At 45.7% G+C, this 24821-nt stretch overlaps 2 protein-coding genes and 1 long non-coding RNA gene across 3 annotated transcripts; 1 reads left to right on the forward strand and 2 right to left on the reverse strand.

The window, feature by feature from the left end:
- Nucleotides 1–5738: 5738 nt before the first annotated feature.
- Nucleotides 5739–6867, forward strand: LOC112269898. The gene is made up of 3 exons (XR_002962137.1): nt 5739–6211; nt 6276–6398; nt 6486–6867. It is a non-coding gene; the product is annotated as an uncharacterized LOC112269898 (long non-coding RNA).
- A 2905-nt stretch (nt 6868–9772) lies between these two features.
- LOC100842603 (putative SWI/SNF-related matrix-associated actin-dependent regulator of chromatin subfamily A member 3-like 1) lies at nt 9773–13797 on the reverse strand. The gene is made up of 3 exons (XM_003559847.4): nt 12346–13797; nt 11624–11930; nt 9773–11205 (listed from the first exon to the last, which is right to left on the reverse strand). Exons 1-3 carry the CDS (start codon nt 13687–13689, stop codon nt 10370–10372), a joined length of 2487 nt encoding a protein of 828 aa, XP_003559895.1. The 5' UTR covers nt 13690–13797; the 3' UTR covers nt 9773–10369.
- An 831-nt stretch (nt 13798–14628) lies between these two features.
- LOC100843330 (trafficking protein particle complex subunit 3) lies at nt 14629–17359 on the reverse strand. The gene is made up of 5 exons (XM_003562529.4): nt 17199–17359; nt 16986–17083; nt 16157–16256; nt 15404–15586; nt 14629–15000 (listed from the first exon to the last, which is right to left on the reverse strand). The coding sequence occupies exons 1-5, from the start codon at nt 17256–17258 to the stop codon at nt 14878–14880; spliced, it is 564 nt and encodes a 187-aa protein (XP_003562577.1). The 5' UTR covers nt 17259–17359; the 3' UTR covers nt 14629–14877.
- Between the last annotated feature and the right edge of the window lie 7462 nt (nt 17360–24821).

The raw sequence follows: 24821 nt of genomic DNA on the forward strand, positions 1-24821 counted from the left end.
TCCCTGCGTACCTTACACCAGAGATTCTTTCTTTCGTTCCCTTTTTAGATAATCTTCCGTCCGAAACAACTTTAAGTTTGTTAAAATTTAGATTTGTTTAGACATTACTTAGCGACATTTAAGTTTACTTAAAGTTGAGACATTTTTTGTTGGACGGAAGAAATATATATTCTTATTTTATTTTCTCCCTGTTAACCTATTAGCAAAAGGTGACACTTTGTAGCCGTCCACGGCACGAAAATCAGTAGCCAAATCTTCCTGGTGTTTGTGACGGGCTGACGGCGCCCATGGGTAGCACGGAAGGTTTCCCCTCAAAAAAGAAAAGAAAAAGGGTTTCTCTATCGCGTAGGCCGTACACGTTTGATTATTCGAACATGTCCAGCACCGGTGATATTCTCTGTTCCTAAAACATATTCTAGTCATGGGTTGTCGACAGCAAATAGTTGTAAGATACTACTGCCATCTTGAGACTGCGTTTCAATATTCCATCCCCCCTTGGTCACATAATCACATTTTTTTTAAAGGGTATCATGTGGCCATTGATTGGAATGCACGAGGAAATCTTGTGCCAAATCCCCTGGTTTATCTTTTCTTTATCCGGATGGAAGCCAGCTAGGGAGACCCTCAGGCCTCAGCCTGGACAATTAAACAGGTAAACTAAGCCAAAAGCAACCTCCAAGTTTTATATTAACTCACTGGAATACATTTCCACTAAAAGGTTCACATCGTAGTATAATACTACTTGTTCAGCCGTGCCGTTTCTCATTATCTTGTTTTTTCTAAGCACGATCAACAACTGTCCCTTGTGGCACAGGCAATCCCAAACCGCAATTAACTTTTATTTCCTATACCAAATACTCCTACCGATAATACAATCAATGCCCATCGCAATCCAATCCAGTCCAGCGGTCCGATCCGATCTACTTCTCCACTGATTCTACGGAGTAGTTTACACAAGCTCCACCATGAGAACGAGTTCAGAACCTTGCACGAAGCAAACACTGTATTTGCACAACTATTGTTTTGCCTTCCAAACGCTCCAGATGGGCGGTTTCACGTCGTGGTCAGCCAGGATTGGATACAGCGGCTGGCCAGTGCAGATTGTCTCGGACATTTTGTTGGGCGACCGGGGGGGGGGGGGGGGGGGGGGGGAGGGGGCAGAAGGGAGGTCGGCAAAAGGAGTTTGCCGGAAAGGGACACGTCGGCGAACGGCGACCTGAGGAGAAGGCGTTCTTGGCTTTGGGACGCCATCGATTGATCGGGCTTTGGCTTCGGGCTTTGGCTTCGAGTGTTGTTGTTGGCAGCTTAGGACACGCGCAAGCTACTCATTTCCGCGGCCGGGGCGACATCTCTGACTGACTCGAGTGTTAGCATCTTTTGGGGGTTTGGTTAGAAGCAACAGCAGCAGGAATCTGCATCCAAAGAGCCCGAGCATACCGAACACTCACGTGTTCCGGTCTCCATGTTCTGTTTCTCTTTTCTTCCCAATGCAGACACATACGGGTTTTCATTCAGTCGTCATGCATCAGCCAAGCCCTACTCACTCACCTTCAGATCGACACGAAGTGCCGAAGTGGCAATCTATCAGACCACGTAAACTTGAAAAGGAAACACACACGCGTGCTTTCAGAAATCGCGTGGAACACGTGGCGATCTCTCTCGCTGTCTCCTGTCATGGACTCATGTGTTACTGGCCATCGCGACAGGCAGGTAGAGCTAGCTAGCACCATCAGCTGCTTAGCCGGGGGTGTGGAACACGTGTACACGTTGCGTGCATAGGGAAGTGTTGGCCTCTGCGCAAGAAAACAATTTTCACCAGAGATCTTATGATATATTCGAAAAAGGTTTGTAACACTTTGTAGCCGTCCATGTCATCAAAATAACCACTAAGCCAAATCTTCCTGGGCGCGCGCAACTGGGAGTACGCAATCCGCTACTCCTTCGGTCCCATAATTTTTGTCGTAATTTTAATTAGTTCAAATTTCTTGTGGACGCCGAAGGTTTCTCCGTCGCATAGTCCACGCATCTGAAGATATTCTGGCGATATACTCCGTACTACATTAAGGCAACAACGATCGATATTGTAGTCTTGTGTTTTCGACAGCGAATATTAGTACAACCCCTCTGGTCACGGAATATTTTTTTTCCAAAACATGTGGCCATTGATTGGAATGCATAACTTGTGCCAAATCTCCGGATAATTCCCGTTTATCCTTAGCTTTTTCTTTATCCTGAAAGCCAGAGAGAAACAGGTAAACTAAGCCAGAAGCAACCTCCAATTTTATTTTTTATTTTTTTGAAAGCACCTCCAATTTTATTTTAATTCACACTAACAACGCATTACTAGTATACACTGAAAGCTCACATTGTATAATGTTTTCCAGCCATGCTGTTCGTCAGTGGCTTCCTTTTCCTTAAACAGAAACCAACTGTCGTTTGTGGAACAGGCCAGGGCAATGTTAATTTTTTTTCCGGGTGATCCTAGTGCGTTGCCACGTCCTCTTAAACATGTGCACACGAAAATTCATGTTTATACAAAACATAACAATATAATTGGACGTTCATCAAAATGATCTCGGGGCTGATGCTAGCAGCCGCGGCCACGGACATGACACCCAGTCCACACAGCCCGCCGGCCGTGGCTGGCGTCAGAGCACGCGGTGGTGCAGTGCATGAGGAACGGTGGATAGCGCCGATCAGCCCTGGACCCCTTTGCTCGTCTCTTGCACGATAATCTAATCCGACGCCGACGCGTATCGAGAGCGGTCACCGCAGGAAGGTGCTGCGCGGGCAGTTGAGTCGGCGGCGGCGGTCCGAAAAAGCAGCGCTGTGGAAATAGAAAAAAAAAGGTTCGATAGAGTGTAAGGAGACACGAAAAATCAAAACATGCACGGAAATTGATGCACGGTGGACGATGACGAAGGAAACCTTCCTGCTTTTATTATTAAGGAGGGATAGATTTCCTCCATCCCATATTAAATAACTTTCAATTACGTGTGTCTAGACGTTTTTTAGTCATAGGTATATCCATATTTGGACAAATTTAAACCACTTGATTATGCCAACAATACAATCAGTGCGTGCGTGCGTGCGTGGCCGGCCCATCGCAATCCAGTCCAGTCCTCCGATCCGATCTACGACTCTGCTGGCTTTATTTTACACGAGCTGACGAGCTCCACTATCAACAGAAGAGAAAATACAGCGGTCACGTCGAGGTCAGCCAGGACTGCGAAATACAGCGGCAAAGTGCATCGACCGTTCCCCTGCTGCTGGCCGAAAAGGGGACAGACAGAGGGAGGTCGGCAGAAGAGGTCGGAAAGGGACACGTCCGCGACCGATCCAGTTGTTGGGGTATCTGAGAAAAACACACCAGTTATACTTGCCGTTTGCCCTGAAAAAAAACCAAAGTACTCTGACATCAGTGCAATGCTCCGTATTATTCGTCCCATTTGCTGCCTAAAATCTCCTGACACATACTTAGAAAAATATTTAATTCAGAGGCTCTCTGATCTGATAAATCTGATTTATGAAATTTCGTTGTGCCGACCTCATCTGCCACACAACAACAAGGCCTACAACCGTACTTCAGAGTTCAGATCGACACGAAATGGCACTCCTCAGACGCAAGAACAACAATCGAAGGGAACATTCGCAAAAAAAAAATCAAAAAAAATCGAAGGGTTCGGGAAAAAAAAAGGTAACCATGATAAACCTGTTGCACATATGCTTACAAAGCTCGCCTTTTTTATATTTTTACTACTGTATCTTTTTTTTTTGGTTTTCAAACAGAGCACGTTTCCGTCCGTCTGTTTTCTCTAATTAACATGCATGAATTCGGTTAGTGTAACTCAGCAGGAGTATATTACGCTGTGACAGCAAATTTATTTATATACTAATGGGACTTGAAAGCCTCACATATAAAATGTACTAATACCATTGGAGGTTAATTTTTATATATGTGGGATTCAGTTACACACCCATGAAGAATCAAGTGCAATAACGATTGAGGAACTGGAATATTTCGAGCCGGCGAATGTGAATTTTCTTTTTATTAGATAAATTCTAATTCTAATTCTAATTATATCCTGCATGAAGTTTAACTATTATTTATCTTATTCGCAGAAACTAGCAGACAACCAAACATCTCAAGAAGTCCAGCAGGAATGTACGGAGGAAGAAACTATGAAGGACATCCTGACAATGCCCATGCCGATGGAGAAACCTATGCGACGGCATAACAAACCAAAGAAGTCAACAGATTATGTGGTGACTCCAGAAGGCATGTCATTAACCATTTTTATGTCATTAATTTTGCTACATTATTTATTTCTTCATTACTAACTTGATGTCTTCTATCGTTTCAGATTCTGCGCCATCGATGATTATTCTGTGATTGAACGTATCCAATCGGAGCCAAGTGTCAAAAAAAAATTAGTGTCCCTCGGTGACACATCACTGACCAAGGACGATTTAATACGTCTTCTAAACCCTCGGGAATATGCTGGCGACGAAGTAAGTATATATATTCATGAAAAAACTTATTTGAATTTGAATATATTGTCTCATACTAATAACCACTGAGTATACATGAAACCGTAGGTCGTAAATGCATACATCTATTGCATAAGTGGCAAAGAAGCTCTGCAGGTCAGGTCAGGTGGAAGTATGTTCTTCGAGACTTCATTGGTCTCTAAGCTGATACAGGATTGTGCAAATAAGCCCAAAGATGAAATACCAGAATGGATTGTAGAGAGGGTGAAAAAGTATCCGGAACATGACGTGGTTAGTCCGAGTTTCCTACATATTATAATCAATCTTAACGAGAGTGTGTGTGTTCGTGTATAAAAACAACGATAAACTTTCCCCGTAGGTATTCGTTCCAATCAACATGACTCATTTTCATTCGTATCTAACGGTTATACACACCGAGAAACGATGTGTTCAAGTATTGGACTCTCTAGGTGTGGGAATTCACCGCGGGGACCTCGCTTCTTATGTGAGTAATCAATTCTACTACCCCATCTTTTGATAAGATTTTGTGTTATTGCTTTTTTTCTATAATTTTACTACTTTGTCATCTATTAATATAACAGCTGGTAGCAGTGGATTTATTTTTCTTCTAATGTTAATACTTGGTCATTTGTTAATATATAACAGCTTGTAGCAGTGGAAAAATTATTCAAAATTGCATCACAGCAAAAAGAATTAAATTCTGACAAGTGGAAGGACCTAAACGTTACATCGTGGTCAAGAGAAGAATGTATTAAGAGTACTATGCACACAGATGGGTACGTCTCTTAATTCGACGCACTCAACATTTGGGTGGTGATTTTTTTATGCATGGTTTATTAATTGACGTAGATGGAACATTATATCCCACACGATCTCTCTAATGATAGTTTAATAAATTATCAATATTTGTTTATATTGTATTGCCACCTCATTCTAATGATACTTTAGTACCTTATGAATATATTTGTAAAATGTCTTATCGAAATCCTAAAATTACGTAGGTCGTCTTGTGGTTTGTGGATGTTAAACTTCATGTAGTACTGGACGGGAGATATTTTGTCCGACATTCCTAATCAGGTACATTTCGTTGATTACATGTCATATATTATTATATTTTGAAAACTAACTGTGATTACTGCTTGCTAGGATAATATAACACAATTTAGGACAGAATTAGCTGTCATTTTAGACGATGATAATGTAAGAAACCAAGATGACTTCGAACTTGATGAAAGGAATACCGATCCAGATGATTGTGTCACCTTGGAAAGTCCTGCTAAGAGAGCCAAAACATCAGACCCCTCATCACAATTTGACTTCCTATCGGACTTCTTCCCTGAATCACCTATTATCAATCCAACAAACGACGACCTCATAGAATTACTTTGCTTGCAACTGGAGATAATTGATCCCCATTTATTCGAGTAAGCCACCTTTTCTAGCAAGTTCATTTTTTTGTGTTCAAATAAACTATTATTTGTTCCATCGTGCTTGACAAAATTTGCTCTTCCACAGGATCGAATGGGTCAGGATCTCTAAGCCTTATCCAATTAGTTTAACTATAAGACAAATAAGGAACATATTGTTCACAAATTATGTGGACCCAGATTGCTTCAATGTGGCTGTGCGTGTACTAGCGAGCCACCCATCAAACTTATGTAGAGATCAGCTGGTTCACTTAATGGATCTGAAGTTTTGCGTTACTTTAATCACATAATCAAATTTTCCATCATATTGCTAATACTTTTTATTTATCATTTTAGATGATGTCCAAATTTGCACGAGACGCGGGTTGTCGTGAAATGTTAGACGTTGAACAGCTAGCACAATTGTTTCGTAGCTGGCCTGGCTGCATCGACGAGTACCATATCTCAGATTGTGACACGGTAATACTTCATTCCTTCTTTCTTATATAAGTTGGGGTTATTTTTTGTCATAATGCGACTAATGTATTCGAAAACTTATTGTTACAGATTTATTTGCCTTATGAAATTTATGGGCTATATATGTTGTTTGTCTTCAACCTTCAGAAAAAAATTGTCTATATTTTGAATCCGCTTCCAATACAATCTTGGGGGGGAGCATATATTTAAAACTATGGAAATAGGTAAAAATTTAAACCTTGCCCTCAAAGTTGCAAACCCTGGATGGAACGATGATATATGTAAATGGGAATGCAAAGTTTCTGATGTTATTCCGAAAAACTATCACGGGTACGAAGTTTCTCACTCCAACACAATCTTATCTCATTTGTTTCAACGCACAATGTAACGTTACATATGTTTGCAGTGGTCTGTCTGGATATTTGGTTTTCAATTTCATGCACTCATATCACAATGAAAGGCTACATTATTATATTCCGACGGTGAGTGTTTTTAACGTGCTCATTTGTACCGGATTATCACATGAATTTTTTTATGACCATGTTTAATGACGCATGTGTAGGGCGACTACTTGCTCAAACGACGATTTGTGACACATATTTTAAAGCATGAACTCAATGAAGTTGTAGACAATATCTCTCGCGAGAAACGAGACGTTCTTGACCGCATAGAAAAATGGACATTCACCGATTTAATAGAATAGTGAATAATATTGTGGAATACTTGTATTTTAATTATTGCTTCCAATTTCTGTCGAGTTGTAATATTTCGATACCTAACACGTATTGTCGAGACGTGCGTCGCACGTGCAAGCTCACTAGTTTATATACTAATGGGACTTGAAAGCCTCACATATAAAATGTACTAATACCGTTGAAGGTTAATTTGGTGCCTACTAGTACCTTGGTTAGCCACGGTAGTAGTAGTAGTTAATATTTTGCGATGTGCTATTCCGAATGCTTGGTTCCATGCATTTGCACTACATATTCAGCTTTGCTTTATAAAGTAACCGTATTCGAAGAAAAAACAATAGCCTCTCCGTCCAAAATAAATGATCGTGGATTTGTATAGACTCTTATATAAATCTGCGTCACTTATTTTTAAACCAAAGGAGTATAATGTTAGCCTGAAGCCCAAGAAGTAAAGACTCAGGAGTGGACATGCAGGAAAGGATCTTGCAAAAGAAAGAAAGAAAAGGGAGACATGCAGGAAAGAAATAGTATTCAAATTGAGGCAACACACAGGCAGGCCGCCCAAACTGTCTCCTAACCACAACGGGACTACGGGAGTACCACGTGCAGTCGCGAAAGCAACGACACAAATAATGTACAAAATGTTACTCCATCCATACCATAAAAATCGGCACTGTTTTAAACTAAGCTGGTTCAAATCCGTACCAACCTTTATGACATGGAAGAAGTACAAAGAAAGAAAGAAAAAAAAGCAGAAAATCACAGTACACTTACTAGTAAGGCCAAGCAAAGATTGATCGATGGTGATGCGAAAACACTGTATAAGCCGTCGTCAGTGAGAAGAACGCATCTAGCCGTGCATAGGCCACAACGGACGGTGGAGATCGAGCCGCTGCGTCGCGTGCTAAAAATCAGTGGTGTGTCTTTGGTGGTGGTCAGCTTAATTTTGACCTGGTTGGTATTGCTCGGCAGCCATAGATACGTGACCGTGAGTGTCTTGGGTGACCAGAGGCAGCATTGAGCCACCAACCGGAATCATTAGGCGGCGATCCTCACGGTGATGCGGAGCATGTGGGGGTGGGTCCAGGCCGCAATGCGGGAACGCATCCCCGTTACTGTTTACTCCCTCCGTCCGTTTTTTAACGGGGGCTTTAGTTTTTGCGTCCATACCAAAACAAGACAGTATCGGGAGTTAATGTTTTGGAGAAACTGTCCGAGTGCAAGGCCGCACCTGCGGTTTGATTGCCCAATCAATTGAGATTAGTACGTTGATTATTCGCCGGCCGCGCACGCGCTTCCCTCGCCTCACGCATCGTGTGCGCTCTGCATTGGGATGTTCGTATAGATGGACGCGACGGAATAGGGGTAGTACTAATATTTGTATCCAGCGACGTCTCATATAGATGGACTTGTCTGTTAAACTAACGCGTCCGGTAAAAGCGGATGGAGGGAGTATCTCTTTATCCTGTTGGAGATGGAGATAGTATGTTGTAGCGAGGGTTCCAAATCATATTAGCGACGAGCAAATCTTTTCTTTGTGCCGGAGGAAAAAGAAACGGGATGGCCGGGTTGCTTCCGCTATGTCTCGTTTCGGCCCGCTTAGTAACGCAGCATCGTCTTAGGCGAATAGGTCCATCGTCCGTGGGCTAAGCCCAGCGACTCGTCCCATTTCTTCTTCGCTCCCACTCCCATACATGACCTTCATGTAATTTTTAGTTTCACCAGGGATCTTTGTTGGTCGGTTTGTCTTTCAGTTTTTTTATCCTTTGTGCTCCGTACACATTCAATAAGGCCAGATTGTTTTAAAAAGAAATTCTTTAATTAATCACAACTTTTGCATACGTATGAATAATTTAATTATGTCTTGTTCTTGAAATTTTCCCAAGCCTCATGGGATAAATCGGGGTTGTAAAATAATGTTCTTATTCTTTTTTCATGTTTCTCAATAGATGTAGTTTCTGTCGGCTGCGAGCTACCGACGCCACTGCTCCTCGACTGTCTGGGGAGGCGTTTGGTTGTATTGCTCAGCTAGCCAATTAGCTGAGCTTGCCCAGCTAGGTTAGCTCGGCTCTGCTAGCCTTGCCCGTTTGCACGTTTGGTTAATTTGCTTTTTGCTGGCATGGAAGTGATTGCATTATGTGTGCCGCTTGCTGCCATGAAAGCGAATGCATGCATCTAAGAGAAGAGATTGGAAATGTGAGCATGCAAATCTGCGAGAGGTTATTGTACCAACATGTTGCGGCCTCGTACTAAGAGATCTGGACGTGTGAAATGAGGAAGAATCAGGAAAGATGAAGGAAGAGATCGCACAGGAGATAGACTTTTGGGTGAGTTGTTGTGGCCAACCGTCGAAATTTGTTAGCGCGAGCGACTTTGCCGTCGAGAGCGAGCCAAATCGGCTCTCCCGGGTGGGCGAGGATTTCCTGGTCCGACGAGGCAAGCTGGCCCTCAGAAGCTAGTATTTTTTCGTCGCACCAAACGGATATCCTAGCCCAGCGAGGCTACAACTCATTTTGCCGTAAAACCAAACGCTCTGCTCCCTGGGGAAATTCTTTGATTGCCGTTTCGTGGGGTTGGGTTTCTGACCGGAGGCAAGAAGTAAAGGACTCCGTTTCATAATTCTCATCTCAAATTTGTCCAAAAGTGGATGTATCTATTCCTAAAAACGTCTAGATACATGTAATATTTTGACAAGAATTATGTAATGGAGGGAGTGACAAAATCTGGTTCCCCATCTTCGATCCGTTCTGAAATCGTTTCTTCAGCCTCGTCTCAGTCAGATGATCTGACGAGGCCAAGGAAGGCATACCACCAACACACAAGCAAGCACAGCAACGTAACTCAAGTCTAGAACCCTGCATCCTTGACTATCTCTAACTAACACTGAAGTCTGAACGAACCTAGGTGAGGTCAGTGTTTTAGCATCATCACAGGCATACACATACATGCATGTTGTCCTATTCCATATCACTTGTGCAGGAAACTTGTTCTACACCTACTGTCCTATATTCCATACTCCTGCAATGATATGAGATGCTACACAGCAAAAAGATACTAGAGGGGATCGATGCCAGGTGCACCAGCTACTACTACAAGTTTTTGCAAAACAGGGGAGCTCCTCTTCAGCAAGTTTCCTTCCCTCTTTGGCCTCAGGCATGCATACATGTTCCACCACACGGACCAAAAATACATGCATGCAGTGCAGCAACATTCTCTGAGGCTACCATCATCACTTTCCCTTTGGGTGGGATAGGATTCAGAAAATGGTACTCCACTACCAGGCTAACGGCCCCAGGCAGGCGATGATATGCCCATCATCAGACGCAGCTCCTCGAGGCGCATCTCCTTGTTCTCCTTGGCTCCTCCTTTCCTCCCGAAGGCGCCGCTGATCAGCCTCTTCTTCCTCTCCTGCAGCTCCAGGATCCTCTCCTCGATGCTGCCCTTCACCAGGAGCCTCACCACCTTCACCGCTTTCTTCTGCCCGATCCGGTGCACCCGGTCCATGGCCTGCTCCTCCACCCCAGGGTTCCACCAGGGGTCGAACAGGTATACTGTCGACGCTGCCGTCAGGTTTATGCCGGCTCCCGCGGCCTTCAGGCTGGCCAGCAGCACGGTTGGGGTGTCAGGGCCAACCATGGCAAAACGCTTGATGACATCTGACCTCTTCTTCGCGCTCATGGAGCCATCAAGACGTAGTATGTTGAAGCCTGCTCTTTTCAGTGGCCCTTCGAGCAGAATCAACATCCTCCTGAACTGGGAGAAGACGACAGACTTTGATAGGGGGTCTTCCTTCTGCGAACGCTTCAGTAGCTCCAGCAGAGCTTGCACCTTGGAAGAGAGAGGTTTGTCAGAGCCAAGATTGCCTGAGCCATCTTCATCAGGATGTTGTACCTCCGGAGCAATAAAGAGGTCTTCCTTGGATAGGGCGTGCCGGCATATTGGACAACGGGAGCTAGAGCTCTTCAGGATTTTTAAGATGCAGGTTTGGCAGTATATGTGAGTGCAGCTGGTTATGACAGTTTTAGATGGAGGAGAGAGGCAAATTGGACAGTCGAAATCATCTCCATCGTCCACCAGTGAGGCTAGCTTCTTCAACAACTCTGGGTTTTTAGACACATCTGCAACAAAAGCAACACATTTCCCGTTAAGTAACTACCAAAGGTATTTCCAACGAGCAAAGCACAAGAACACGCAGATAAAATTGTGCTGTAGTAAGATATGATTAGATATGCAATGCAGGAGGATAAGAAAATTAGAATATGTGAAAACAGCAGTTCATACACAAGATTATTGATTCAAGCAATAATCTAGGATTAGAAAGGATGTTACCGCAATAAAAAATGGATTAGTGTCACAAAAGTTTATTGTTAAAAACCAGGACTAATGTGCCCTGTAGCACTCAGCTAGATACTGTATTTCTTTAGGCAACAAGAGAAACAGTTCAATTATTATATTTTAACTTCAAGCATGACAAGTGGAATCTCAGTTATGATATAATATATCATCATAACATAAATCTTGAATAAAAGCCCATACCTTCAAGGGAGCTGCCAGGAAGCCATGCCTTCATGTCTAAAGGGCACAGTGCTACATCGTTGCAGAGCTGACGGAGCCTCAGAATGAAATAGAGCACAGTAGAGTAATTACGCATAATAGAATCTCCAGCACCAAACTCCAGCATTTTGTTTCTCCCTTCCAATTCCATCTGGTCATAGTACTCACGTTCCTCTGAAGAAAGCTCAATGTAGCATGCTACAACAGTTTTAGGCGGAATGTTAACCAAGCTCTTGCTTCCACTCTCTGTCTCCTTGGTTCTGCGCAGCGAGATAGCACCTAGGAGGTTCTGCCATAGGCAAACAAGAAGGAATTTACCTTAAAGAAATGAAAGAAAAGCACCTTGTTTGAGATCTTTTTGCAAGAACATTATGAATGAAGAGTGCCAGCATTGAGTAACACAGTACACGTCAATCTAAAAAAGTAACACGGTAGACATAATTAAAAGGTGTACATATAAACAGAGTGATCGCTAATACCAGAGTTTGACACATATGCCGTGCAATAGCGCACATAATGCCTAAATCTATCGGGAGACATGTTATTGCAAAAGCAAATAGATATGGTAAGTGATAAATTACTTGTCATCACGCACCACGATTCAAAAGCATTTTATGAAACTGGCTACAATTCCTAGTTCGTAGCAATTGTGGAATGGCAATGGTCTATGTAATGAGAAGAGAGGAACAACAGTCCTAACTTACTTGTAGCCGTGACAGCCCAGCCTTATCCCCTTTCACTAGGGGGCTCTGGATCAAACTCTGCCAGTAGCTCTTGATTGAGAAAGGTTCGAACTTCAAAAATGCCATAAGCGGGTACAAATCAAATGAGCTATTCTGAATTGGTGTCCCTGTGACCACCCACCGCCTCTGTGCGTTCAAAGCAATCACAGCCTTAGTCTGCCGAGCTGCAGAGTTCTTGATCACATGGGCCTCATCGAGAATCACTCGGAACCACTCAATATCGTTCACGGGTGAGCCCTCCTGTCCAAACTCGATGCCCAAGATGCTGTAAGTGGTAATCACAATGTCATACTTTAACAGCTCCTTCTTATCTTTTGTTCTCTCCCCATGGTACATATACACCTTCAGGCTGCCTGCCTCCGTGTGCTCCTCCAATTGTGTCACCCAAGACGAGAACACTGAGGGCGGGCACACCACAAGTGTCGTCCTCGACTCCTGCCCCGCATCATCAACCTTCCTCCTTTTAGTCCCCTTCCCCTTCTTCGCAACTACATTGCGAGCTTTACTTCTCGCAATCAACGACAACAGCGTGAGTGTCTTGCCAAGCCCCATATCATCAGCAAAAATCCCGCCCTTTAGTGGCAGCGGCCGCTCCTTTGTCTTCTGGCTCGTAAGCACATTCTGATAGCCACCATCTTTATCCTCTTCCCAGAACGGCGGCAGGTCACAGGACTCCTCCCGGTGCACCAGCCATCCCAAAGCATCCTTCTGGTGCTCGAACAGGTCCGACACCACGACATCCTCGGGCGCCTCCATCGGCTTGATCCGGCCCTCCCCTTCCTTGACCACACGCGCGAACAGCCTGTCGACATCCCGGTCGGACTTCTTGGTCTGCTCCTGCACGATGGCGGACTCGGAGAAGGAGAACTCGGCGTGGCCGGTGTCGATGAGGGAGAGGCCGCTGCCGGAGACGGCGCTCCGAACGGCGTCGGCGGAGGCCGGGTGGGCGAAGAGGTGGACCTGGCAGGGGAGTTTGAAGGGCTTGGGCCTGTTCTTGCCGGAGGGGTGCTTGGGCACTATGGCGTGGGTGGCGGCGACGAGGCGGGTGTCGAGGAGATGGGCCAGGACCCTGGCGGTGTCGCGGTCGACGTGGCCGACCTTTTCGCCGCGGCGGTTGTGGGCGGCGATGGCGTTGGCGTCGTAGCGATTGAGGGGCTCGCGGACGAGGCTGACGCTCTCGCGCCCGTTGATGGTGCTGGAGTAGTGGCGGAGGCCGACGAGCTTGGCGACGACGAAGCCCAGGAGGAAGGGTTCGTTGTCGTCGTCGCCGCCGCCGCAGCCGCCGTGGGAGGAAGAGGCGGCCATGACGGAGGGGAGGGTTTGAAACTGAAAGGCGGTGGGAGGCGGAGAGGTTTGGGGGGAAGGCGAGGATTGTGGGGAATTTTTACGGCTTTACCGTTGGATGATGGAGGAAACGCTTTCCAGCGGCTTCTACGGAGTAATAATTCGTCGCCTCTCTTACAACAAAAAAAAAAAAAAAAAAAAAATCGTCGCCTCGAGAATACTGTTTTTGACTTTTTGTTAGAATTCATTTTCTTCTTCTTAGAATTCATTTGGGATGCAAGATAGTCAACTTAAATTCTCGGTGTTAAAATGTCATGCTCACTTGATTTTGTAAGATTGAATTTACTGAAATTTTATCTCATTCATTCAATACGTTTTTGTAAAATGTACTGCACAACAATCCCTTGAAAAAATTATTCTAGGATTCAGTCCTGCAAATAAAAAAGACTACACGTAAAGAGTCCCTAAAGATTATTATCTTCCACATTTCCCATTAAAAAAAACATTCGAATAAGTGTATACATAGCATGGTTGAAAAACGTGCAAGATAAAGGTTTCAAGAGTTTCCAGTTGGGCAGGGCTTTTTGGATACTACAAGAAATATATAAATTTCTAGATATGACCTTCGGATGCTTGCAAGAATTTACAAAGATTTGAGGGGAATTTTTTTGGAAAACTTCATGCAGTCAATGTGAAATTCACCTAAAACTACGTATGAAATTAAAGTGAAATTCGCCTAAAATTCTTGACCAATCTTATGCTGCCTTGCAAACGTGGATTGTTATTTCGGTGGCTAACTTGGGTGTGACTGTTTGTTGTAGTCAATGCATCTTAAAAAAAAGGAAGTTTTACATTGGAATTTTTAGTGCAGAAACTACTTTGTTTATGCCTTTATGGTTTCCAAATGATCCTTAGACCTTCATATTTGGGAGCTAATCAGAGTAAAAAAGACTAAATTTCTAGGCCAAATTTTGCCAGTACCAAGATTTGCTCTGGCCAAATTTATCCAACAGATCAAAAGCAGGAAAACCATACAAGGTCTCTATAATACATCGGCAGTACATACACAATGCAGCTGCAAAATAAAACGCACAGGCGCTTCATGTAAAACATCATGCCATGCCAGAATTACAGCCACAAGGAAAGCAAAAGGAAAATCCAGAAGGTGAGCAAACAGAGAGCCAGCACGCGGCTATCGCTGAGATGGAACTAGTCGTCATCCTTGTAGGGGTATTCCTCTGGGACTTGCTTGGTGAGCTTCACCCGCATTTCATAGGCGTCGTCCCCACGAAGCATATCACGGACCCATGTAACCTCCGTCTTCATGGAAACCTAAACCACGGCGGCAATTATATTAGAGAAGAAAATGATGAAAGGTTCCTGAAACTAGTAGGATCACAGCATTGGGGAGCGCAGGTAAAAAATGATCATGATGGTAAATGCAGCTATGACATGAGTGGTGCATAATGCTCCATGTTAGAGCACTGGTAGTACCATGTACAGGGTTTACAAAGGTTAATCATGATGTACCTAAGATCTGGACATCAAGAACATGCAATTCATTAGGGAAAAAAGTCATGAACTATTATGTGCTTGTTTGTTGATTTGTTTTCTTCTTTTTATGGAAGCACGAGGTCAAGGACCCAGCTCTATTTTAATAATATTTATTCTCTAAATGCTTCACATGAGGAAGAAAGGATAAAGATGGCAGCAAGTCAGTGATAGAAGAACTGACCATTTCCAGTGCTCCCCTAATAACTCCACTCAACACATTGCAATACTGGAGGCCTTGGCAAGTATCAGGAAGCTCAACAAAATCTACAAGTGGGTTGTCCTCCAACACAAAGCTACAAGTTGTACCCTCAGCATCCCAATTGGTTACAGTTGCAGTCACACCTAGGAACATTTTGAATCCAAGCTGTTTTATAGAAAGGAAAAAGAAGAAACTGTCAGACCATAAAGCTATATTGAGGGTAAAACAGATGGGAATCAGAAAGCATATGAATTTTATTTTTCTATTAAATGAAGGTGTCGGCAAATTGGATATCTGGTAATGAATGAACAAGTTGACGTATATAAAAAAAGGTAAGAACAAATGAGCATAATGCACTATCTGCAGAATCTGAAGAAGAAAGAGAAGGCATGGCATGTCCGTGAATGGTGTATCGCTTTTGCATAAGGAAAGAATGCAAGTGAGTGCCTGCACCTAATAAATCTAAAACAACTAGTATTACGAAATGGCAAAAAGTGCTAGACCTTTGACTTATATTGGAGAAAGGACTTCATATAATGCATGAACAAAGTTACTTGATTGTGGAAAGAAAACATATACTCCGTACTAAACATATATAAGATGAGCCCATCTGGTCCGGTGAACATATCCTCTCGCAAGTATAGAAAATATGAATAATGGCAACAGACTTACGGACTACGGGATCTATAATGGTATGCTAATTTCAACCAAAGGAAAGTAAGTTTAACAAAAGACCTTTGCAATAGTATCGGCAGTCTCCTTGAAGTCAACACACCTTGATACATTTGACTTGGCTAAGAATTCATCGACCAGCCGAGTTCCAATATTATAACCCCTGAAAGGAAAATGGTATACAACACGTAAGAAACACAGAAACAGAACAAATCATAAAATGCCAGCAAGCCAGAGATACTGCTTAACGCACTAAACGAGCGGCAAAACAGTAATCACATTTGAAGACATATTGGCACCACATACGTGATTCTACTCCAGATCCAGCTTGACATCTTTCCTCTCTCAGTGATACATGGCTATTTTTGCTAAATGTACATCTAGAACGGTGGATGGGTTGAAGACCCACAACCCTCTAAATTCATCGCTCCTCAGTTAGGTACGATAAAAAGGAACAAAATCGCTGTACAATACAATTGGGCAGACCTTCTCCCTCCATTCAACCATGACACGTGGATTACATTTCCACGAGATAAATATACTCTAGGTTGGAATATACGATCTCTTCAACAGAGAAGTTGACACAACATCACCACAGAAACAAAGCCTTCCATTCACAGGCTACACGCACTTCAATGTCAACTTGGGCGAGAAGTCCAGAGCTAAATCTACTCCTGTTTGGATTCTCATGCTCAGGCCATTGCAGATAGTTGACTGTTAAATCTTCACACGTGATTACTATGGTAAAACAAACAAAAAACAAGTGAATTTACATATCTTCCACCGCAAGATCGAGATCATCCGTTGCAATCCTTCAAATGGACCACATCAGCCATCTAAATTCACTTAAAATCAAAAGACGTAGAGGGGGGAAACGAAGAAGCGGGCGTACATCTGATCGAGCTGCTTGTTGACCTCCTCGACCTCCTCCAGATCCGTGAGCAGCTGGCGCACGATGGCGCCGTACGTGAGCGTGAAGAGCTCCGCGTTCTGCAACGAACAAACACAACCAGGTCAGAGTGGTCGGGGGAGGTGCAGATCTACGAGCCGGGCCAAGGAAGGAGGCTCTCGGGGTCTGGTGGGGGCAAAAAAAGAAGAAGCTTACGACGCGCTCGACGCTGGAGAAGAGTGCGTCGCCGGACTTGGGCGGCGTGAGCGGCGGCATGGCCGGGATCGCGGCCGGCGGGGAGACTAGCGCGCGGTGGTGTTTGTGGCCGTGTAGGTGAGAGGGGGGGATCGGAGGAGAATCGTCACCGGCCGTGAAAGGGTTTGGGTTATAAGCTAGCTAGGCCCGTCCAAGCAAGCACTTCGCTCTGGGCCGATTTGGTTTTTCTAGGCCAATCTGGTCGTATTAAGTTCTGGGCCATTGTGTCCCTAAGAAGAGCTCGGCTTTTCTGTCTTGTGTAAACCAACACGGCCAGATCGCTGGGCCGGTTTGGGCCGTGAGGGTCACCAGTTACCGTTATCATCTTAGACCTACCTACCAAAAGTTACCAGTTCCAGCCCACTGCGTGTGTAAAAAGAGGAAACAGCGCATTGTACTTTTTCTTTCTTCCTTAGAGCAAATACTCATTCGTCCATTATTAATTATCACAACTTTGTCTAAACATGCATGTACATCGATTTTCATCCGTTTTCTGGATATGCGCAACCGGATGGCCACATTTTCTACACGCTTTGAAATGCGTGAAACGAATGTAGTTGTCGTGTTTTCTACTACAAGGCTCACCTCCAACGCTGTGGCGCATCTCATCCTTTGTGATACTCCCTCCTTTTTCTCCGCACTTGATATTTTAGATGTCAGGACAAGGTTTCGACTAAAAGCCACTTTATAATTTTGTGATTTAAGTGATACAAAAATTACAATTAAGGGTACTCATATCTTGAAGAACTAACTTAATGATCTAAAGTTGATGTTATAAGAGCCACATATTAATAAAGTAAATCTAGATCAAATATTTCTCTCCATGATGCATATGCTACGTTTGAGACAAAGGAGTGAGTATTTCACAGGACGAGCTCGTGCGGTTGCACGTCTCGGCTTTGCGTTCAGAGTGGGTTGCATGTGCTAACTCCGAATTTTGGCTTTGTCCCGTTCCAAACCAAGGCTACTTCTAGAACAACTTTATCTATTTTCAGCGTTCTCGATGTATTGGTACTTGTACTAGTAAAGGCTGTCTATGTCGAATTCTAATTGAATTAATTGTTCTCGCACTGTATCTCTTAAATCCGGTGTCGCAACTACTTTATTCGGACAATGTACTGTCCCAAACTATTTTTTTCATTTTTCTATTCGATAACAATTCGACCGTACACCCTTCTATCACTCACCGAACCAACTTGCTAGCCCCTACAATATACTGTACGTATACTCCTACACTTGGCACGCGATCAGATCCCTGCTTAAGCCGACACCTCAACTGACGAGACATCCATTGCTTGCTTGCTTGCAACACTTGTTTGCCAAAATTTGATTGCTCAAAACAAGTTCCACGTACTCCCGTGATCGTTGACACTTTCCTTAATTTCTGCAGTTTATTTCGGCCTGAACCACATGTGACATATACCATGTATCCGCGATGCCCGCACCACAAGAGATGAGAGATTCTAATTACTTGATCATTGTACATGTGACTACTTACAGTCGAGTTAGCCATATTAAGTTAACTCAAATTTGCGCAAATATGGATGTACCTATTCTTAAAAAATATAGATACGTGTAATATTTCGACAACAATTTAAGATCGGAGAGAGTACTTTCTATTAATGTATGTCGGGGGATGACCTCGGGTAGGCTCATGGTGACACAACTCTAGTCGAAATGACGGAGGCAAAGCCGACATAGTTATATATGCCGGCATCGTAAAGTCAAACTGACACTAAGCCGGCATCCCGGGGGTATGTCGGCATGACTATTTTGTCTTATGAGTTCGCAGGATAAGGACGAGCACCTTGATCTCGGCGATACCTGAAATCTCTCAACGGTCTTATCCTGACCATGCGGTGCAAAGTAAAACAGAGCCATCATCATCTCAGAAAAGCAGTCAGCGCCTGCGTACCGACGTCAGGCGACTGCAGAGAGGAAGCACCGAAAGAGAATCTCTGACGGAAGCCGGCAGAGGATAGCGGTACTTTCTGCAGAGTGATAGTGAAAAGTAAAGTTGTCTTGTCCCCTGCGGTGCTACCGGGAGGGAACCAAGCCGCGTGCCCGGCAGGGCCCAAAGAAGATGGCGTTAGACTTGGCCCACGTGTCAGTGTGACATGGGCGGCTTATAAATAGAACCTTACCCCTCTGTAAGAAGAGAGGACGGTGCACTTAGACAACTAGGGTTTCCCCTTCTTCTTCTTCTTCCTCAAGAATACAGCTCAAGGAGCATCATTGTTGAGCTTGCCTATCTCGGCTAATACAAAAAAGTAGGAGTAGGAGTCTTACCTCGGCAAGAGGGCTCCGAACTTGGGTAGATCCGTGTGTGCTTTTGTGATTTGTGAGTGTTTCCCTTCGCGTCGTCCCTCCTCCGGTTCCTCTTTCGTTCATCGACCCCAAGTTAAGCCATCCTATGGCATCTGCCGTGACACCACCACGACAGTTGGCGCCCACTGTGGGGCCAGCAGCGGCGCTGGCTGGAGTTTTCATCCGGACGGGAAGCTTCTTCGTCACCGGAGAGCGCGTGGTCTCCGGTTTGGTCCAGAGATTCGGCTCTCTGTGCTTCATCAACAACAACGCGAGCTGCTTCAACGACGCACCGCTTCCCTGTGCAGGCCGCTTCATCAACTTCGGCTTGCACGAGGTTTATGTTGCTACTGACAGTTCCCGCTGGTACCCAGAGCAGGTGGTGATGGCCGAAGATCCCCCTACCATCGGCACGGTTCGCGGCCGGCACACCGACTGCCTCGCTGACCGTGTGGAGGTCATGGTGACGGCTCATGGCGTCGATGCGGGAAGGGACGCTGCAGAAAGCGGCGTGGTCCCAACCAAGTCCATCAGAACAGTGAAGCTCCCCTTGGAGAAGTCGGAGAACATCGCCGCTCAAGCCGGCACATCGGCTCTGCCACCAAAGCCAACACAGATCCAAGCCTCCATCGAACGGCTGACCGCGCCGGTAGCGTCGAACGCTAACCCGGCCCAGCTGCAGCCGGAGTTGGAGAGACAGAAGCTGCTGAAGGAAGCAGTCGATGTCGCTCACGCTCGACAACAGCTCGACATCTCGCTTCGTGAGTATAAGAAAGCCATGGTCTTAGTTCTACTGCGTTTACTAACCCTAGCCGAGTTGGGGAGGTGCTTAATTGTGGTAAGAACTTGAATGCCGAGATGACGAGAGAAGGCAGGGGTGTACCAGCAGCGCTGGCAAGTTTTGCCTCGGCACTGAAGCCGAAATACAATACCCCTGTCAAAATCTTAGGGCTGTCGAGGCTGCGGCTGAGGAGTTGCTGAATCTTACGAGAGAGGCACTTCGGCAGCAGCAGCTGCGCGTGAAAGAGCTACTCCAAATAGCTAACGAGCAGAATGAGGCATATATGAGAATGCATGGCAAACCCGGCGCATCTCAGGTTATTCACTCGGCTGCAAATGCCGGTGGCCGCATTGACAAGCAAGCATCCTCACCTGGTGGCAAACGGGACAAAAGCGTAAACTCTGGCCGGAATAAGCAGCTGGAGCGTCATGACCCGGCTCTGGTAGAGAAACAGATAGTCAGAAGGGTTGATGACAGCCAAAGCGGCCTGCGTCCCGGCGACAATCACCGAGACCAGCAAGAACGTTACTGTTTGATCATGAATACCGACCTCGGGGTCTGGCACCCAATACTACTTCAGGACATCAGGGTGTCGGGCGCAACCCCCCCTATCGAGGTGAAGATCGCCAGTATGACCGTTACGATGACGGATACTCGGCTATGTGCGACGAGGGTTATATCAGGCGAGAGCGTGATAATCTCGGCCCGCTCGAAGCCCGAGTTGGGAACAGACAGGTATCACCTCTGGATGCCCGACATCGACTCGACAGAATTTATCTGTTCGAGCTTCTGGAGGAGCAAGGCCCTCCGGGACCGTGTTGCTTTGCGCATCGGATCATGAGGGAGAGACCAGCCCCGGGTTTCAGCTGCCCAGGGGTACAAGAACGTATGACGGCAGCACTAAGCCGGAAGATTAGCTGGAAGACTATGTCAGGCGGTGAGCGTGGCAGGCGGTAACCGCAGATGGGCAGTACGTTATGTACCCCAGATGCTGGTAGGGCCGGCAAGGATATGGCTGAACAACTTGCCGGAGGGCAGCATCAATTGCTGGATAGACTTCGAGGAAGTTTTTGTCAGCAATTTCACTAGCACTTACAAGAGGCCAAATCGTCCTCAACAGTTGTCCATGTGCAAGCAAAGAGACAATGAGACTGACTGGGATTACCTGATTAGGTGGAACAATCTCCGCAATTCCTGCAAAGGGATAGTGGAACCGCAAGCCATAGCGTGGTTTGCCGAAGGATGCCGACACAGCAGCATGTTGTGGCAGAAGCTGCAAAGAGAGATGTCGGTCACTCTATCTGAGATGATCAGAATCGCTGACATGTATGCGCTTGGCGATCCGACTCAGTCCTCACTGATGCCGATAGAACCACAAAGGGAGCAACTGACATACAATCCTGCCGGGGCATTCCGGAAGAACGATCATCAATATCATCGCAACAAGAGAAGAGATGATAGGCCGGATTACCGGTATGGGCCAGCCCATGTCGCCACAATTCAGGATCAACCTGATGCCGGCTCCAGCCAGCGTCAGAAAATAGGAAATCAGTAATGGGTCAAGAAGGGAGAACAAAAGAAGCCCTGGCAGGATAAGCCAAAGTATATGTTCGAGGTGATGTTGGATCAGCCTTGTCGTTTTCACACAACTAACCCCAACAAGCCGGCGAACCACACAACGCGGCAATGCAGCTGGATGCAGCGGGCCGAGAAGCGTGAAACAAGTCGGTTACCCCCTCCTCCACCGCTTACAGGTGCTAACGCAGAGATCCAGGGACCCCCTCAGGCAAACAATGCAGTCAACCCGGTGGAAGAACAAGAAATCCCGGGGTATGCCGGAAGAAATGAGTACAAAGAGCATCACCAGAGCTACATGATCTTCATCAGTGAGCCAACTGACAAGCAAAGTCAGTGCAGGCGAGAGATGGAGGTCAATGCTGTTATGCCGGCTGTTCCAAAGTTCATGTATTGGTCGGAGCAGGAGATCAATTGGAACCGGACAGACCATCCTAAAGGTTATGCCCAACCCTGGCGGATATGCCCTGGTGGTCGACCCGACACTCATCGGACCCGACGTTAACGTCAAGTTCACTCGGGTTCTCATCGATAATGGGAGCAGCATCAATATCCTGTACCGGGACACGATGCTTAAGCTCGGCATTACTGATAACATGCTTTAGCCCAGCCGGACTACCTTTCACGGTATTGTGTCGGGAGTGTCTTGTGCTCCAGTAGGAAAAATCCGAGTAGACGTCTTATTCGGCACCAGGGAGAACTGTCGGACCGAAAATCTAGTGTTCGAGGTGGTGGACCTTAGCAGTCCGTACCATGCGTTGCTTGGCAGACCGGCACTCGCCAAGTTCATGGCTACTACTCACATTGGTTATCTGAAGATGAAGATTCCGGGACCAAATGGTACCATAACTATCACTGGCAACTACAAACGCTCAATGGAATGTGCAGCGGTCGGGTCTGCTTTGGCCGAGTCACTGGTCATTGCAGGCGAGAAGAAGAAGTTACAAGAAGCTGTTGCGATGGCTCAGGCGGCACAAATTGGCCTGCCGGCTATGACAAATCCCCATGAACCTTTTAGGCAGCCAAGGAGACAAAGAAGGTATCGATTGACAAGGAGTTTTCGGACCACACCGTCATCATTGGTGCCGGCCTGGGAGAGAAATAGGAAGGCGAGCTCAGCAGCTTCCTCCGTGAGAATCGGGACATCTTCGCATGGTCAACTCAAGACCTGCCAGTTGTGCCGAGGGAGTTGGCTGAGCACTCATTACATGTCAGACCAGATGCAAGATCGGTGAAGCAGCCCATTCGACGCTTCACCGACGACAGAAGGAAAGTCATATCGGAAGAAGTATCCCGGCTCCTAACTGCCGGCTTTATCATGGAAGTGTTGCATCCCGACTGGCTGGCAAACCCGGTCATGGTCGAGAAGAAGAAAGATGACCCAACTGCTGCCAAGGTGTGGCGCATGTGTATCGACTACACCAGCCTAAACAAGGCATGTCCTAAAGATCCATTTCCGTTACCTCAGATCGATCAAGTGATCGACTCCACTGCCGGGTGTGAGCAGCTATCTTTTGTAGATGCGTACTCTGGTTTTCACCAGATACAACTGAACCCTAATGATCAAATAAAGACATCATTTATCCCCGTTCGGGGCTTATTGCCATCGCACTATGCCGTTCGGTTTGAGAAATGCAGGGGCCACTTATCAAAGGTGCATGCAGAAATGCTTGCACGATCAACTTGACAAAAATGTGCAAGTATATGTCGACGACGTCGTCATAAAAACCAAGGAAAGCTCCACGCTCCTGGATGATATCCAGGAAACATTCGCAAATCTGCGGAGATTCCGAATGAAATTGAACCTGGCCAAATGCACATTCGGTGTGCTGGCAGGAAAATTGCTTGGGTTCATGGTATCAAGTCGAGGTATAGAAACGAACCATGTGAAAATTGTCGCTATAGAAAGAATGAAATTGCCAAAGTGCCTCAAAGATGTGCAGAAATTCACTGGATGCTTAGCATCGCTAAGTCGTTTCGTTAGTCGGCTACGTGAAAAGGCTTTGCCCTTATACCAGCTGATGATGAAAACCGAGAAATTTGTGTGGCCGCCACTGGCAGACCTAGCTTTTCAAGAGTTGAAGAAGATGATTGCTACGGCACCAATATTAGCCTCGCCAATGGAGAAGGAGCCTATGTTGTTATACATAGCAGCAACGAACCGTGTCGTTAGTGCTGTGATCATAGTGGAAAGGGATGAAAACGGCAAATCGGTGCAGAGGCTGGTATATAACCTGAGCGAGGTGTTATCGACGTCCAAGCAGAATTATCCCCATTACCAGAAAATGGCGTATTGCGTATATATGGCAGCAAAGAAGCTAAAGCATTACTTTGAGGCACATCAGATCCGAGTTATATGCGAGGCACCCGTCTTGGAAATCATGAGTAACAAAGACGCGAGCGGCCGAGTTGCAAAATGGGCTGTCGAGTTGGTGCTCTATGCGCTGCAGTACGACAGACGAGATGCCATAAAATCTCAGGCTTTAGCGGATTTATTGGTGGCTTGGGCCGAGATGGAGTATGAACCACCGCCCCCGGAAACTAACTACTGGAAAATGCATTTTGACGGCTCTAAGATGAAAAGTGGGCTTGGTGCGGGCATAGTTCTGACCTCGACAAAGCGCGACCAACTTAAGTACGTATTGCAAATTCACTTCGCAGCATCCAACAATGTTGCCGAGTATGAGGCACTTGTGCACGGACTGAAAATGGCAAAAGAAATTGGAGTCTGCCGGATTCAATGTTTTGGTGATTCTGATCTGGTCGTCCAGCAAGCCTCTGGCAATTGGGATGCATTGGATGCCAATATGGCGCTATATCGTTTCCATGTTCAGAAGATCAGTGGCCATTTCGAAGGATGCGAGTTTCATCATATACCGCGGGCGGAAAATGAGGCAGCCGACACATTGTCGAAACTCGGC

Source organism: Brachypodium distachyon, chromosome 1 (genome assembly GCF_000005505.3).
Source record: "Brachypodium distachyon strain Bd21 chromosome 1, Brachypodium_distachyon_v3.0, whole genome shotgun sequence".
In the NCBI taxonomy this organism is placed as follows: Eukaryota; Viridiplantae; Streptophyta; class Magnoliopsida; order Poales; family Poaceae; genus Brachypodium; species Brachypodium distachyon.

Excerpts from the sequence above, each read along its gene's own strand:
- LOC100842603 (XM_003559847.4), bottom strand. The coding sequence starts at position 13,689 with ATGGCCGCCTCTTCCTCCCACGGCGGCTGCGGCGGCGGCGACGACGAC. Across the intron at positions 11,931-12,345 it reads CTGGGCTGTCACGGCTACAA|AACCTCCTAGGTGCTATCTC; the intron begins GTAAGTTAGGAC and ends TGCCTATGGCAG. Across the intron at positions 11,206-11,623 it reads TCCTGGCAGCTCCCTTGAAG|ATGTGTCTAAAAACCCAGAG; the intron begins GTATGGGCTTTT and ends CTTTTGTTGCAG.
- LOC100843330 (XM_003562529.4), bottom strand. The coding sequence starts at position 17,258 with ATGCCGCCGCTCACGCCGCCCAAGTCCGGCGACGCACTCTTCTCCAGC. Across the intron at positions 16,257-16,985 it reads AACAAGCAGCTCGATCAGAT|GGGTTATAATATTGGAACTC; the intron begins GTACGCCCGCTT and ends TTTTCCTTTCAG. Across the intron at positions 15,001-15,403 it reads TTAGGGGAGCACTGGAAATG|GTTTCCATGAAGACGGAGGT; the intron begins GTCAGTTCTTCT and ends GCCGTGGTTTAG.